This window comes from Idiotropiscis lumnitzeri, chromosome 8, assembly GCF_059441095.1.
Source record: "Idiotropiscis lumnitzeri isolate Australia: NSW breed Sydney's pygmy pipehorse chromosome 8, RoL_Ilum_1.0, whole genome shotgun sequence".
In the NCBI taxonomy this organism is placed as follows: Eukaryota; Metazoa; Chordata; class Actinopteri; order Syngnathiformes; family Syngnathidae; genus Idiotropiscis; species Idiotropiscis lumnitzeri.
This window is the reverse complement of record NC_142398.1, coordinates 6,703,216-6,718,417: the sequence shown is the minus strand read 5'-3', so window position 1 is coordinate 6,718,417 and position 15,202 is coordinate 6,703,216. Positions and strand designations below refer to the sequence as shown.

Below are 15,202 nucleotides of genomic sequence, written 5' to 3'. Positions count from 1 at the left end.
GCTGCTGAAAAGCGAACACGTTTCATTCCTACACAAACTCTGTTGAAAAAAGGGTACATCAAGACAGCCTTCAGACACCAACAGTAGTTGAAGACAGCCTTCACAAACTTCTTTTGACAGAATTGTGTGGCAGCAGTAAAATAATGTTGATGGAAAATTGTGTTGCTCAATCAATAGTCTATCTTGCTCTTAAGTTCATTTCTTGTTTTATTAGAGGCAGCATGATCTATTGAAAATACATTATGTGGCTTTATTGAAATAAAACGGAAAATTAAAAATGCATCTTTTTTTTTTTACGTATGATAAATTTTATTCCAGGCATAGAATTGAATCTTCTGTTCAAGGATGCAACCAATTTTAGCAGAGTATCCTGAGAAGATGTTTAGTCAAAAATAAGTAAGTACTAAAACAATTGTCAAAATATCACTTTGGCCATTATTCTTAGAGGCTATCTTGTATGAAAAGTGTTAAAGATTGATTGGTTGATTGATTGATTCTGAAGATAATCAGTTTATAGCTTTTGATGTAATTTGTGTTCAAATCTAAGGTGCACATATGCCTGTGTGGCTTTCCCCCACGAATTCCGATTTCCTCCCACATTCCAAAAACATGCATGGCAGGCCGATTGAACACTCTAAATTGCCCCTAGGTATGCGTGTGAGCACGAATGGTTATTGGTCTATGTGTGCCCTGCGATTGGCTGGCAACCAGTTCAGGGTGTACCCAGCCTTCTGCCCGAAGGCTCCAGCACCCCGCGCGACTCTTGTGAAGAAAGGCGGCAGAATCAAGGTTTTGACAGAGTATTTAATAATAATCATAATCATTATATCCATCCATCCATTATCTGTACCGTTTCTCCTCACTAGGGTCACGGGGGGTGCTGGAGCCTATCCCAGCTATCTTTGGGCAGTAGGCGGGGGACACCCTGAACTGATTGCCAGCCAATCGCAGGGCACACAGAGACGAACAACCTTCCGCACTCACACTCATACCTAGGGACAATTTAGAGTGTCCAATTAACCTGCCATGCATGTTTTTGGAATGTGGGAGGAAATCGGAGCACCCGCAGGAAAGACACACAGGCACGGGGAGAACATGCAGGCCGGAGCCGAAATCGAGCCTACGACCTTTGCACTGTGAGGCCATTGTGCCGGCCATCAAGTCACATAAAAAACAAAAAAAAACCTACGTAGTAATTTAATGACTACATTTGCAATAACAAATTTAAAACAGTCAGTTCCCAGTTTACGATCCACTTTATGCTGTTCATAGGAAAAAAGCCTGGTCTAATAGACAACCAAAATTGAACATATTTCTTATTTCTTTAACAGACTCGCTTTAGTTATTTTTTAAATGTGATGCCTGAATTGGATTCTTTGATTTATTTGTTCAAATTGTTCCATAAACTTATTAATTTTATAGAAATACAGTGTTCCATCAGTTTAGGACTCCCGAATCTTGCTTTTAAAAAGATCTCCGTTCCTCTTAACTCATACTTGCTTTCTCTTTTTTCAAATATTTTTGAATGTTGGTTGGCAAAGTCTGTTTGTGAGCTTCAAGCTTAAATTGAAGAATACTAAAATCTACTAAATCACGAAATTTCAATCATTTTAACTGAAGAAATTGTGGATTTGTTGGTTATCTATATTGTTTTCAACTAATTCTTCTTCTTGCTCTTTTTTGTGAAATAAAAATTGACTGGGAATATGTTTTGCAGGCATTTCCGCATACTTCAATGCAGGAGGTCAAAAATGGGACCAAAATGATGTTTGTATAAAATATATAGTGCTTTATCATCCAGCGTATAATTTACTTTATATAACAGATCTATAATTTTTGATTTTTGAAATTAAAAGGACTTTTTAAAATGATTTTATCTTATGTTAGGTGGGTGACCTTGGGTTACTTGACTTTCCCCACTGAATTGAATTGAAATGGCATAACTTGTCCAAGCCCATACAAACAACCCCCAAAATTTACATTGTTCTTTTTTAATAATAAAAATATAGCAATGTTTTCCCAGTATAATGCAAATAATTAATTAGTTGATGAATCATGATAAAATGCTTCAATCCGAGTCATTGCCTTGTCAAGTGTGCCTTCTGCGCCCCCTCTTGGCCACTAGGTGGCAGTATAATGCCGCGCTACACAGTGTAAACAAATTCAAACGGAAGTTTTACTGTACGTTTCAACTGCTTTATTTGCTTTTCTGCTGTTCAACTAACTTTAGCTATGAATCCGTAGTAAACATTTCTGACGCTTGGGACTGCTACAAACTGGCATCTTAATTTTTCTCACGTTAACAGATACACATTCTCACTTAGCGCTGTAATATTTTCCTTTGCTCCTCCTTCTTGTTTGGATTTTCTAAATTGTATTCCATTTTATTGGACTGTAAATTCATTACAACAAGCCTGCTTGTGCCTGTTTCCAGTTGTGACATTGATGGACCAATTGCAGCTGTCTGTAGGACCCCCTTCTATAGTCACTAGCCCACAACATTTGGTAAGGGGCGTCAGCCCTTAGCAATCGTCTGGTTCGCCTATCCTGTTGCTGATCATTACATAAAAAAGTCTAACTTAAAGCACACTGACCTGTGTGTAGTCAAAGATAAAAAGCACAAAGGGCGGTTGTGGTCTGCCCCTCCCACCCCAGCCCGCTTCTTGCTACATAACACCCCGCCTGCCTCCCACTACTGCTCAACAACCACAGCCAAGCAACATGGCCATCATACCCGCCTGCGTGTCAGTGCCGTTGCTGGCTGTCGGTCTGCTTCTGGTCCTGGTGGCGCTCGGCTACAAACAGCTGAGCGGATATCTGAAAAAGTGGGTGATCATGAAGCCCATCCCGGCTGTAAGCCGCACGTATCCCTTCCTCGGCAACGCGCTGGATTTGAAGACGGACGCAGTAGGTAAATCGACGCCGTGGTCCGATTGTCACACTTGCATGGAATCTCAAACTTTTTCAGAACAGGTGTCGTGCCAAAGTACTTACCCCCTGCCAAAATCTGTATCCCCTGTCGCGGGAGCGCGCACGCATTGACTGAAGGCGGCGCGATGTTACTACGTTTGTTTTCTAGAAAGGCACAAAGTATGTATGATTTTGTGTTTTTGATTTGCTGTAATTTAAACTAGGGTTTCCATAAAAGTGGTAGTCTTCGTCGGTGTGGTTTTCAGCACACCATTCGATGGTTGGGGTTAATATTTTTGTGATTAGAGGGGGGGTACTTATTGTGGCAGGGGCTGCCAGAATAGGTCCCCCCTGGTAACTTTGCTTAGAAAAGAGGGATCCTGCTCAAATTTGCCACACATACTCAAAATGATCCAATAAGTACACAGAATAAGTCACTTGATGGTTAGGGTCAATATTTTTGTGATTAGAGGGGGGGTACCTATTCTGGCAGGTGCTGCCAGAATCAGTATCCCCTGGTAACTTTCCTACTGCGTAAGTGGTCATTGAATGCACCTCGAGTCCGACGCAGAACGCGAGTGACTTTATTTATTTTTATTCTTTTGCTACTCTTGACACGGCTATCGGTGATTATAAAAAAATAAACAAATCAGTCAATTGGAATACAATTACGTGTTCTCTAACAGGATACCACCTATCTGTATGTTGCCACTTAATTTGATCTCGCTGTAAACACGATATAGCCCACTTCACTAATCCTCTCCCCTTTTCATCGTGTTTTGATCACTGAAATTCCCTTATGGTAGCTTCATTGATTGCAACATTTCTTTGGTCTAACTAATGCAAATGCAGGTAATTTCCCCCCGATTTCGGCGCAGTCAAACGCTTACTTTACGTGTTAAATTGTAGCGAATGGTGTGCTGAAACCCACACCGACGAAGACTACCACTTTTATGGAAACCCTGGTTTAAATTACAGCAAATCAAACACACAAAATCATACATTCTTCGTGCCTTTCAATGAAAACAAACGTAGTAACATCGCGCCGCCTTCAGTCAATGCGTGCGCGCTCCCGCGACAGGGGATACAGATTTTGGCAGGGGGTAAGTACTTTGGCACGACACCTGGAAGAAATGTTTCCATGAACAGTTTCATAAAACTAACTGAAGTACCATGTGTACACCTAAATGACAGGAAAGTTGCCTAGTCCAAAGGTTTCTGTGACAAATCTTTATGTTATGAGAATAAAGTCATGGTTTACAGAAAAGTCTAATCCTTAAACGAACAGAGCCAAATTTGGTGGGAAAACGCGTAATCTTGGGAGTATAGTATTTTTTCCAAGATGAAGCATGTCCACATCACAGCACTGAGGTGAAAGGTGCGATTCCGACTCCGGCCTTCCGGAGTTTGCATTTTCTCCCCTTGCCTGCGTGGGTTTTCTCCTGGTACTCCGGTTTCCCCCCCACATTGCAAAAACATGCAATGTAGATTGGTCGGACATTCTTCATCAGGTGTGGGCAAACTACGGCCCGGGGGCCACATGCGGCGTTTTAATCTGTAAACGTTTTAATGCGACACACCGAACTTGAAAAAATTAAATGAATAAACCTTGCTAATGTTTTATTTTCTAAATACTGTGGTGCGTCAAAGACATATATATTGTTGTAATGCTTTTGTTCACTTTCATTTCAAATTAAATGTATTTTTTTTTCTCAGATGAGGTGAGGTTACCAAAACACTCCATCCATCTGCTCATGGTCCGGCCCCTCTGAAAAATTTTAGAACCCATTGTGGCCCACCAATCAAAAAGTTTACCCACCCCTGCTCTAAATTGTCCCTTGGTGTGAGTGTGAGTGGTTGTTTGTCTTTGTGTACCCTGTAATTGGCTGGCAACCAGTTCAGGGTGTACTGAAGATAGCCTCGAAAGGCTCCAGCACGCCCGCCACCCTCGTGAGGAGAAACGGCTCGGCTAGGCTAATTGATGGATGAAATGTTAACGTAAAAATAAAATGTTTATGAAACAATATATATTCATCTTGTGTTGCAGAGTTCTTCCAGCAAATTCAGGGTTATGCAGAAGAGTTCCGCAATGCACCGGTGATTAAACTTTGGCTGGGGATAGTGCCATTTGTGATTCTTTATCATGCAGAGACTGTCGAGGTATAGTATACACTTCATAGATAAGCTATTAATCACACTTTTTCCCCACACTTTGTTTGGTTAAAGCCAGGGGCTTTTCCAAAAGTCCCTGGGGGATCCAGGCAAAACTAATGTCATGGTAAAAAGAAAGCTTGAGAAAGTGTATCTGCCACGTAAGTAAAAGCAGTGATGACTGTTTGTCGCAGTCCCAGAAATGTTTCCTACGGATTTATAGCTAACTTATTTGGACAGTAGATAAGCTATTAAAGTAGTTGAAACATACATTATAATGTCCGTTTGAATTTGTTTCCAGTGTGTAGCGCGGCATTATACTGCCACCTAGTGGCCAAGAGGGGGCGAGTAAGGCACGTTTGAAGGAGTGACGCAATGAATCGGAATGAAACATTTTATTATCATACGCAAACTCATTATTTACATTCTGTTGAAAAAAATATTGGTATATTTTTATTCTTAAAAAAACATAATGTAGTGAAGTTGGCAAGGGAGGCAGGAGTAAAAGCCGATTTAAAAAATTATTTAGTACTACAAAAATAATCAGAAGGTCTTGCAACAGTGATCAAAATCTATCGTGGTGCCTTGAGATAAGAGTGACCCAACTTAAGAGATTTTCAAGATATGATATTTTTCTTACTACAGCAACAGAACACTTTTAGACAATCCATATGACATTACTTGCTTATTATCATTTGTTAATGGCCATGCAGTTGAGCGAGAGTGACAAACATTTACCTCTTCAATAATGAATAATAATTATTCAATAATTCAATTATTCAGATCAAATTTGCAGTACCATTCCCTACATCTGAGCTTCGAGACATTGCATTCCCAGAGGTTTATAGACCTTTAACTTTTGTGTTTGTGCTTTTTCGACCTCCTATAACACAGAAAAAAAACTTTGGTCCCGGAGGGTCGCCTTCCTGCATGTTTTCCGTCCCTCTCGGCTGCAACACACCTGATTCAAATGAGCAGTATCAAGCTTCATCAGAGCTTGCTTATGAGCTGATCATTTGAATCAATTTCAAAAGTTGAAACACTTTCCAGTGACTTGTGTTTTTATATTTATTTCCCCCCAGCCAATTGTAAGCAACCCTGCTCACATGGACAAATCTATCGCTTACAGCTTCCTCCATCCCTGGCTTGGAACCGGCCTGCTCACCAGGTACGGAAATGCCAAACTTTGACGCCGCTCGACACCCACATAAAATGGTTTGGGCAATAATGTCTCGTAATTCAGCATCGCTCTGATGTCGAAGAGACCTGCTTCTGATCATTGGGGCGGATTTCATATCGTAGAAGTTTGGCAAAGTCCCGGAATAAGTCCAAAATGGCTTCCAAGCACTAAAAAGATGGCTTCCCACTCAATTTGTTGGGACTTTTTTGTGGATCCAAATATGATGTCGATTGGTGACGTAGCATCGGGGGCGTTTTAGTTTTTTTTTCCTGATTTTTCAGAAAATCAACCCCAAAAATGGTCACGTCAAAACAAAATCACTCGGTTCCTTTTCAATGTCGGGCACTGGACCTTGAGAACTTTTCTTGTGTCCTCTTATGATCTTTTATGTTTAGCCAATTTTGCATTGATTGGTGAAACTATTATCTTGAGAATTTTTTTTTCTAACTGACCAGCCTTGTTTTTTTTCCATGGAATTTAAGCCCATAAGGAGAGTTTCAAAATGTTCAGTTTTTTGCTTAATTTCTGGGACCTCTCGCTGAGACTTTTTCTTACATCCCGTCTGATTGACATGTCCATGCAATTTCCTGTCGATCAGTCAAACTGGTGTCGGACGCCCCTTTTTTAGTCTCAAAACAAAATGGCTGACTGTGATTCTATTCAGGCATTGTTTCTTGATAGCAACTGTGTTTACTCACGGTTGCTACATTTCATCCTTCAAACCGATTCAGAGGGCTGTATTAACAAACTCTGCTTGAACCTTTGACAGCACAGGCTCAAAGTGGCGGCAACGGCGCAAGATGCTGACACCCACCTTCCACTTCACCATCCTGCAGGACTTCCTGGAAGTGATGAACGAGCAGGCCGAGGTCCTGGTGAACAAGCTGGCCTCGCAGGCGGGCAGAGGCCCCTTCAACTGCTTCAACTATGTCACGCTTTGCGCCCTGGACATCATCTGCGGTCAGTGCACTGGAACAGCTAATTAGCAACCAGGGGCAGAAAGCTCCACTGGGGTCAAGGTCATTATTTTTACTTAACAAAAAGAATAGTGTGCAAGAATAAAGTGTTCAAATCTGCAGGGAGGAAGGTTTGATAGTAGTTATGAATAGTTGGGGTTTGGTAGTTTAATAAATGCAAAGGTTTCAAATCAATGACTAATCTTTTTTATTAATTGGCATTACAATGTCAAGTAAAAAAAAAAACCCATGATTGAGACGGTAGGTGCTTGAAGTCAGAAAAAGACACACTAACGAGATTACTCCAAACCACCTCTGTAAGGATTGAGACATCATGCTTTCACAAACTTTACACATTAACTCATTCGCTACCATTGACGGATATAGACGTACTTTCATTTTACCTGTGCTGGCAGTGAATGAGTTAATTTCCCAAATCAAACTACCATGTGACACCAAATATGATGGAAGGAGAGTCTGATCAAAAATGTCATGTAATAGTTTATGGAAATCATTTCTAAATAAGATTTGAAAAAAAAAATCACAATCTATTGTTCCTAGGTAAAATTCACCAGGCAGAATTATTTGTGTAATAACTAATAAAATGAATGCAGCTAACATTTTGGCGGCCCTTAGTCTGCTGTTTCCTTAGCAACTAGGGGCAGAATGCTATGCTCATTCAATTACACCCAAGAAAACTACCGCCCAGTCGACCCGTGTTATTTGCGGAAATCCCAGCATATTAGCCATATTTTGTTCCCGATCTCCACTTATTTGTTTTACTCAATTCACTGCTGAACCACTTTTTATCCCCTGGAGAAAAAAAATGAATAAATCATGATTTCCCCCACGGCACGTACAATCAGTGCCAATTATTTGCTGCTAGAACCTGTCCCTATCCCTCACCAATAGCGAGGCCGACTACTGCAGTTGCCAGTTTTACCCCCACAATGTTGTTTCCTTTGCAACCTGGGGCAGATGTCTGTGACGCCCACAAAGCAGAAAGAAGAAAAGAGGCACACTGTGGAAATTGCTGCTGGAAATTGTGTCGTCACGACTGTATATAAAAAAAGTTGCTATAAAACTGCTAATTGACAAGTTTGATGTATAACAACAAAAATGCTAATGCAATGCGTCACTTTGGTCACTTTTTACTGAGAAGAATCCACGGGGCAGACTCAATTGTGCCCAAAAGCCCAATAAAATAAATTCAGCCCTTATATGTACGTCTTTGTGACTGTCACAAACCCCTCCGCCTCATATTGCCAATAAAGAGAGAAAGAAAGCAAGTTAATGATTTTGCAATTTGCATATCTTTTATAGAAACTGCCATGGGAAGGAAAATCCATGCCCAAAGCAATTCTGAGTCAGAGTATGTCCAGAGCGTCTACAAGTAAGTATAAGTGCATTCATTTTATTTTCATGCTTTGCGCAGTTCAAGGAAATAATGCAAGGTCTTTGTCTTTGTTTCAAGAATGAGTGACATCATCAGTCGCAGACAGAGGGCGCCATGGTTTTGGCCCGACTTTACGTATAAATATTTTGGCGAGGGCGGTGTGCACGATAGCACGCTGAAATTGCTCCATTCATTCACGTTAGAGGTAAGAGTGTGTATGTGTGTGAGCGAGAGAGAAGGAGAAGGAGAGAGAGAGGGGGAGGGATATTTATTTATTTATTTATTTATTTGTATGCATGTGCGGCACGGTGACCGCCGCTGGTTTGCACGATGGCCTCACGGTGCAGAGATCGTGGGTTTGATTCAAGCTCCGGCTTTCCTGTGTGCAGTTAGCATGTTTTCCCCGTTCCTGCGTGGGTTTTCTCCGGGTAATCCGGTTTCTTCACACATTCCAAAAACATGCATGGCAGGTCAATTGAACTCTCTAAATTGCCCCTAGGTATGAGTCTGAGAGCGGATGGTTGTTCGTGTGTGCCCTGAAATTGGCTGGCAACCGGTTCAGGGTGTCCCCCGCCTACTGCCCGAAGATAGCTGGGACAGGCTCCAGCACCCACCGTGCTGTAATGTAATGTAATATAGTATAGCACATTGGAGCATTTGAGATCTCCTGTCAGGTAATTCGGGAGCGAGCCGAGAGTCTGAAGCTGGAGGATGAGTCCGAGACCAGGAAGAGGCGAGCATTCCTGGACCTGCTGCTCAAGACCAAAGATGAGGACGGAAACTCCATGAGCCACCAAGACATCCAGGAGGAAGTGGACACCTTCATGTTCAGGGTTTCTACTTCCAATTTTTTCTTCATTTATGTGTATTTATTAATTAAATATACTTGCGTGAAGACAATTTTAACTGCAATTATTCCTTACAGTAGATACATCAAATTTTGAGTGTTTTGTTTGAATTATTTTATTTTTATGTGAATACAAAACCTGGCCACAATATTAGCTAAACTTCAGTGTGGTCTGGGTTTTGGGGAAAAAATGAAAATACATGATCAGAACAAAAATTAAAGAATTAAATATGAATTAATTAATTTATGTTTGTTATTCGAAAAGAAAATACAAATTAAGAAGTCGTATTCGAAATAGTAAATCAAAACACAATTATAGAAATTTTTTTTTTTTTTAATTTTGTAATTCTTTTTTGCTGGTCCTGTAGTTAATTTATAATATTAACATTATTTTACAATAATTACTTATTCGACTGACAATTAGACAGAAAGTCTCACAAAAGGAAGTTATCAGAATGTTCAACAATCATGTTTCATTTCGCATGCTTTTCCAATATCGTGCAGCCCTTGTTTACGCAACGATATACGCAAGCATATTACGAGTCCAAGTCATGCTAATGCACAAAAATGTATGAAAAGAAATGAGAGCCAAATTCATAAAAATGACAATATTCATAATTCACAGCTATTCTCTACATTTAAATCTTTCTATTTGATCAGAATTACATGAACGCATTGTTGTATTTCTATTTGTTTTTGCAGGGCCATGACACAACGGCCGCCTCAATGAACTGGGCCCTACATCTGCTGGGCTCTCACCCTGACGTGCACCACAAAGTTCAACGCGAGCTTCAGGAAGTGTTTGGTAACACACACACCCCAACGCGCACGCTGACTCATTGCCTCTAATGTGTTTGTTTGAGTTTGGAGTTGTGCTTCGGGCAAATGATAGCTGTGAAAACACACACACACACACACACACACCCCCGCACACACAGAGAGCATGATTCAGTAATGCTCTTAGCTGTTTTGATGTGCTTTGCAAGGCTTCAGATGAATGCAACCTCTTTCGGTGTAACTTTGTGCGTAGAAGTCAACGTCAGTAGACAGAAAACCGCCCGTCAATTCTCTACAATGAATCTGCGATAATATTAAATGAATAGGATTTAAATACTTCCTAGATATGCTTTTATTGTGTTTATGGCACTTATTTTTTGTAAAGGGATCACAAAACCCTGATGGTTCATTTTTAACAACAAGCTACATTTTTTTAATCAGGAAAATGATATCTTGCATTTTCAATGTTATATATTTGTTTTGGAGAAATCTGTACAAAACTAAGGAGCTAAAAAAACGCCCACTGGTCATGAGTATTATGGCCACGCCCCCCTACCCTCACTCTATGTGGTGGGAGTGAGACCAGGGATCGATCACACTTTGTCCATTCAAAGTCATTGTAAATACGTCATCAATAACATGAAAACGATAACTTTCCATGTCTGACTTAAAAGAGAATGAGGAAATGAGCAGCGTCATGTTTTGTCAGTTTTCTTTAATAAGTCACCAAGATAAACATACAAAATGCTTTCTGGTAGGCTTTTCATCAGGTTAATTGTTCATTGCTCATCATACAGGAGGTCCTTATGGTTAGGGTAATAATTCATCCACATAGATTGGTTAATTTTTTTACGGACGGCAATGACGTGTCTCCATGAAATGAGATTGAAATTCCTTGTCTCATCATTAACCCCCAAACTACTCTGTATTTCACAAAAACCTTTTTCACCTCTTACCAGTGCTGGTAAGTACAGTATCTTGTTTTTTTTCATTTCAATTTATTTGATTAATATGACATATAATGATTGTTTATGACTATTTATGTAAAGATTTTGGGGGTATTAAAAGGTTAACTCATTTATTCCCATTGACGGCTAAAGACGTCAAAGATCCATTTTTTTTTTTTTACTCGGCTGGTAGTGAATGAGTTAATTACAACTAACATGGAAATTCTGGTTGCGTCGCCATCATTGGAACGGAACTCGTTCATAACTTGACGACTTCCTGGATACTGTATTACAATTTCATCCATAAGCTTTTGCTAACCAAACCAAAGCAATTGGGAGTGGCCATTCTACAAGGTACAAATCAACATAGCCAGAGATTAAATTGAATTAAATATCTGTGCTGGGGAACAAAACAATTTGTGGTCCAGAGGCAACTCTATCAGTGTGTTGAAAAGGGTGAGTGTATTACAAAGTTTGTTGAAAGGTGTGGGTAAAATAGACTATATGATGTACATATCTATCAACATATCCAAATGCTAAGCAGGGTTTGTGTTTGAATATTTTGAATGCCGCAAGGTGGTTCGGGGTGTCCGGGGAAAGGGGTGCACCAACTCTATTGGGGTTTTGGGTTGCCACCTTTAGATGTTTTTTCCTCCCCATGTCCAAAGGTGCGTCAGAACGCGTGGCTAGCATGGACGACCTGAAGCAACTCAAGTACTTGGAGTGTGTCATTAAGGAGGCCCTACGCCTCTATCCCTCCGTACCCTTCTTCGGACGCAGCCTACGCGAAGATACAAAAATCAGTACGTATGAGCTAAGTCGCTATTTGTACGGTGGCCATTGAGGGTCAAAAAGTGTCAGACTTTTTTGTTTTAGCCTTGTTTAAAAACTAGTCTCTGCTTATGCTAATGTTGGTTCTGGTGTCCTTGCTCTCTGAAACATGTTTGAATGAAAGCAATATTCATTTGAACATCTTTTCCCATCAAGGAATAATTGCGTCAGGTTCTGATAAAACTGCTCTGATGTTAGCGTCTATGCTATTATCTTGAAAATGTGCAATACTTTGGGAGTTTGACAAGATGCACCCGATCAGAGAGGCCATTGGTAAAACCTGGGAATGTGATTACAAGCTACCTTCAATTTAGAAGCTGCGGTGCACTTTTTGTTAACTAGCCTTGCTCGTTCTGCTGCAATTGACGCTTCAGTAAAATCGTATGGCTAGCATTTGTGATAACGTGATTATTCTCACGTTAAATCTGAATCAAAATGAATCCTATTTGTACTGTGAGTGTGTGGGTGCATGTGTTCTGACAAAAGGTTTTGATGTTGTTCTTCATGCTGGCCGTTACATTTGCCAAAATATGGTGGCCGTTGAGAGACAAAAAGTAGAATGTTCAACCTGCTTTTCCGCTTTTTGGAAATCTCTCCAGAGTCATTGACGGTACCAATTGTTTTTTTAAGGGATTGACCAAAAATGTCATTTTCTTTCTTTTTTTTTTTTTTTTTGTGTATTTTGCCAGACGGTTTTAAAGTGCCCAGTGGCACCAACGCCATCATCATCACCTACGCTCTCCACCGAGATCCACGCTACTTCCCCGAGCCCGAGGAATTCCGGCCCGAACGGTTCCTGACGGAAAATTTGGCAGGGAGGCCGCCCTATGCGTACATCCCTTTCTCTGCCGGTCTCCGAAACTGCATCGGTAAGAACTGGACTCATGGATCAGTTTCCCCATTCTCATGCTAAAACAAATGCTGTTGCTCGTAATTATCTTTATGCTAATGCTATCATTAATGCTAATGTTAATGCATTTTATGCTCATGATAATGTTAGTAAATCTTGATGCTGATTCTTCTCTTCATGCTGAGGTTTCTCCTTATGTTGATGTTAATTAAATTTCAAATGCTAATGCTTTAATGTCTCATCATTTTGCACTCTGGCAGGTCAGCGCTTTGCCATCATGGAGGAAAAGGTGGTGTTATCATCCATTTTGCGTAAATTTAATGTGAAAACCAGCCAGTCACGTGAGGAGCTGAGTCCCACCGCCGGGCTCATCCTTCGCCCCGAGTGTGGCATCTGGATCCAATTGGAAAAGCGGGACAACGCACAGACAACGCTTCTCATTTGAGAGAAAAAAAATTGCAAAAGAATGAAATGCGAGCCATGAGGGTTTTTTTTTTTACCAATTACCAAGTGGTGGACACATTTCTGGCTGAATTAACTTGATATGTGGGTTATGAATATACTTGTGATTTGTGTCAAAATTGTCTTGCATGAAAGTTCATGATTGTGTTTGCAATTCCAATTCAATTTTTTAAATGTATTTGTGCTGCCCAACCAGTTCGGGGTGTACCCCGCCTAGTACCCCAAGACAGCTGGGATAGGCTCCAGCACGCCCGCAACCTTCGTGAGGAGAAACGGCTCAGATAGATGGATGCATTGTACATTGTACTTTAATACTGTGTATTGTAAATTCTCATTTAAATAGTTTATTGCCATTATCTCAGTGGCAATGACATTAACAAAAGTCGGCAAAAAAATATCCCAAATTCATTTTTAAATTCAAAGTGTAACATATTGGAATGTTTCTTGCTGTGGCATTTAAAAAAAGAATTTTTTTCCAAAAATAAAAAAAGTGTTTTTTTTTTAAAGACAACTAGTTATGTCACTGTATTTTATTTTAATATATCTGTTAATTAAAAATAACATTGTACTTTTATGTGTGTTATATTTGATTTTTTTCTTATTACTGCATAGATTATTTGACATTTCCTTTGGGAGAAATGTGCTTGTTTTTTAATAATTTAGGTGAAAACTGTCATAAAATAGTATTAAACGACCAGTGTTTTTGTTTAACGTTTGAAGTTGAAAAATATCAAAACTATCATAATTGGAACTTTGACCAAAATTAGACTGAAAATTATGTACGGTACCCCAAAAAGCAAGACCCCTGCATAGTTGACTTTTTATGGATTTTTTTTTTCTTTTTTCTGTACCCTACTGCATACTGATAACGTATGTAAAGATAAACCTTCTAACACTTGCATGTTCAAACAGCGACATAAAAGTGCAGATTAATCGCTATCTTGACCACCTTTTTATGCACACTTGCTAAAAGTGCCACATGTCGTCTTGTTTATACATTAGCGGCACAAAGGTCGCCAAAATTGAAGCATAAAGATCTCCATATATGATTGATGCTATGCTAATGCTGGCTAGCCTTTATAATGATCATAAGAAAAAGCTACTTTGGCTTGCCTTAGCTAGCTTAGTTTTCTCAGCAGTTTCAGTTTTACAATTCACTGATGAAGCTGAAAAGTATAACTTTGGGTTATATTGATTTTATAAATTGTTTTTCTTTCGCAGTTTTACAGCTCTGAACAGGACTTTTAAATTGCTTCTTTTGTTTATCATTGAGATAAAAACTCTTGAGGTCTGCGCTGTACATTTACGGAGCGAATACTGCCATAAGAGACAATTCATCATCAAAACAACTTCATCACCATCTTGATGTAGAAGTGAGACGAGAGTGGCCCATTGAGGTCAACGAGGATGAATGGTCAGTGGGTTGATGGCAGGACAGCGTAACAAATGATCTCCATCCATAACATCAAAAGAGAAGTCACTGGATGATGAATGGATGCGGATTATTTCAATTATTCAATGCGCTGCATAATCAATGCTGGCCGAGATGTTCAGAAAGCCGGAACGGTTGTTTCTGTGGAAATTCAAACGGCAATACACACGCGGACTATGTTGTTGATTTTTATTCCAAACATGAAGAACAACATTGCATGTACTGCCAATTGATCGTACATCTCAAGACAATGGATGAGGGACTTAACTCGAGTGGAAACAAAAGTACATGAGTAGTGCAAGAAGACAAAGCGTAGAAAAAGTAGACAAATAATGGGTTAAAGTAGGAATAGAGGAATCGGAAAAAGTAGGTGGGAGGTGAAGAAGTCGTACTCGAACTCTAGTAGAATAAGTACCACTAGTCAACGTCATAGAAGAAGAAATAGAAGTAAGAAGCTGTGAAA

The 15,202-nt window shown here is 39.9% G+C and overlaps 1 protein-coding gene across 1 annotated transcript; it reads left to right on the top strand.

Annotated features, from left to right (window-relative positions):
- The first annotated feature begins 2,684 nt into the window (after nucleotides 1-2,684).
- cyp4v2a (cytochrome P450, family 4, subfamily V, member 2a) lies at nucleotides 2,685-13,812 on the top strand. The gene is made up of 11 exons (XM_088302074.1): nucleotides 2,685-2,911; nucleotides 4,958-5,070; nucleotides 6,144-6,229; nucleotides 7,011-7,201; nucleotides 8,521-8,590; nucleotides 8,672-8,798; nucleotides 9,268-9,426; nucleotides 10,143-10,245; nucleotides 11,833-11,967; nucleotides 12,685-12,864; nucleotides 13,106-13,812. Exons 1-11 carry the CDS (start codon nucleotides 2,722-2,724, stop codon nucleotides 13,288-13,290), a joined length of 1,539 nt encoding a protein of 512 aa, XP_088158200.1. The 5' UTR covers nucleotides 2,685-2,721; the 3' UTR covers nucleotides 13,291-13,812.
- The last annotated feature ends 1,390 nt before the right edge of the window (nucleotides 13,813-15,202 follow it).

What these genes read in the sequence shown, in the direction of transcription:
- cyp4v2a (XM_088302074.1), top strand. Translation starts at nt 2,722, where the DNA reads ATGGCCATCATACCCGCCTGCGTGTCAGTGCCGTTGCTGGCTGTCGGT. An exon ending in GGAACCGGCCTGCTCACCAG is followed by an intron (nt 6,230 to 7,010) that starts GTACGGAAATGC and finishes AACCTTTGACAG; the next exon opens with CACAGGCTCAAAGTGGCGGC. An exon ending in CGAGCTTCAGGAAGTGTTTG is followed by an intron (nt 10,246 to 11,832) that starts GTAACACACACA and finishes CCATGTCCAAAG; the next exon opens with GTGCGTCAGAACGCGTGGCT.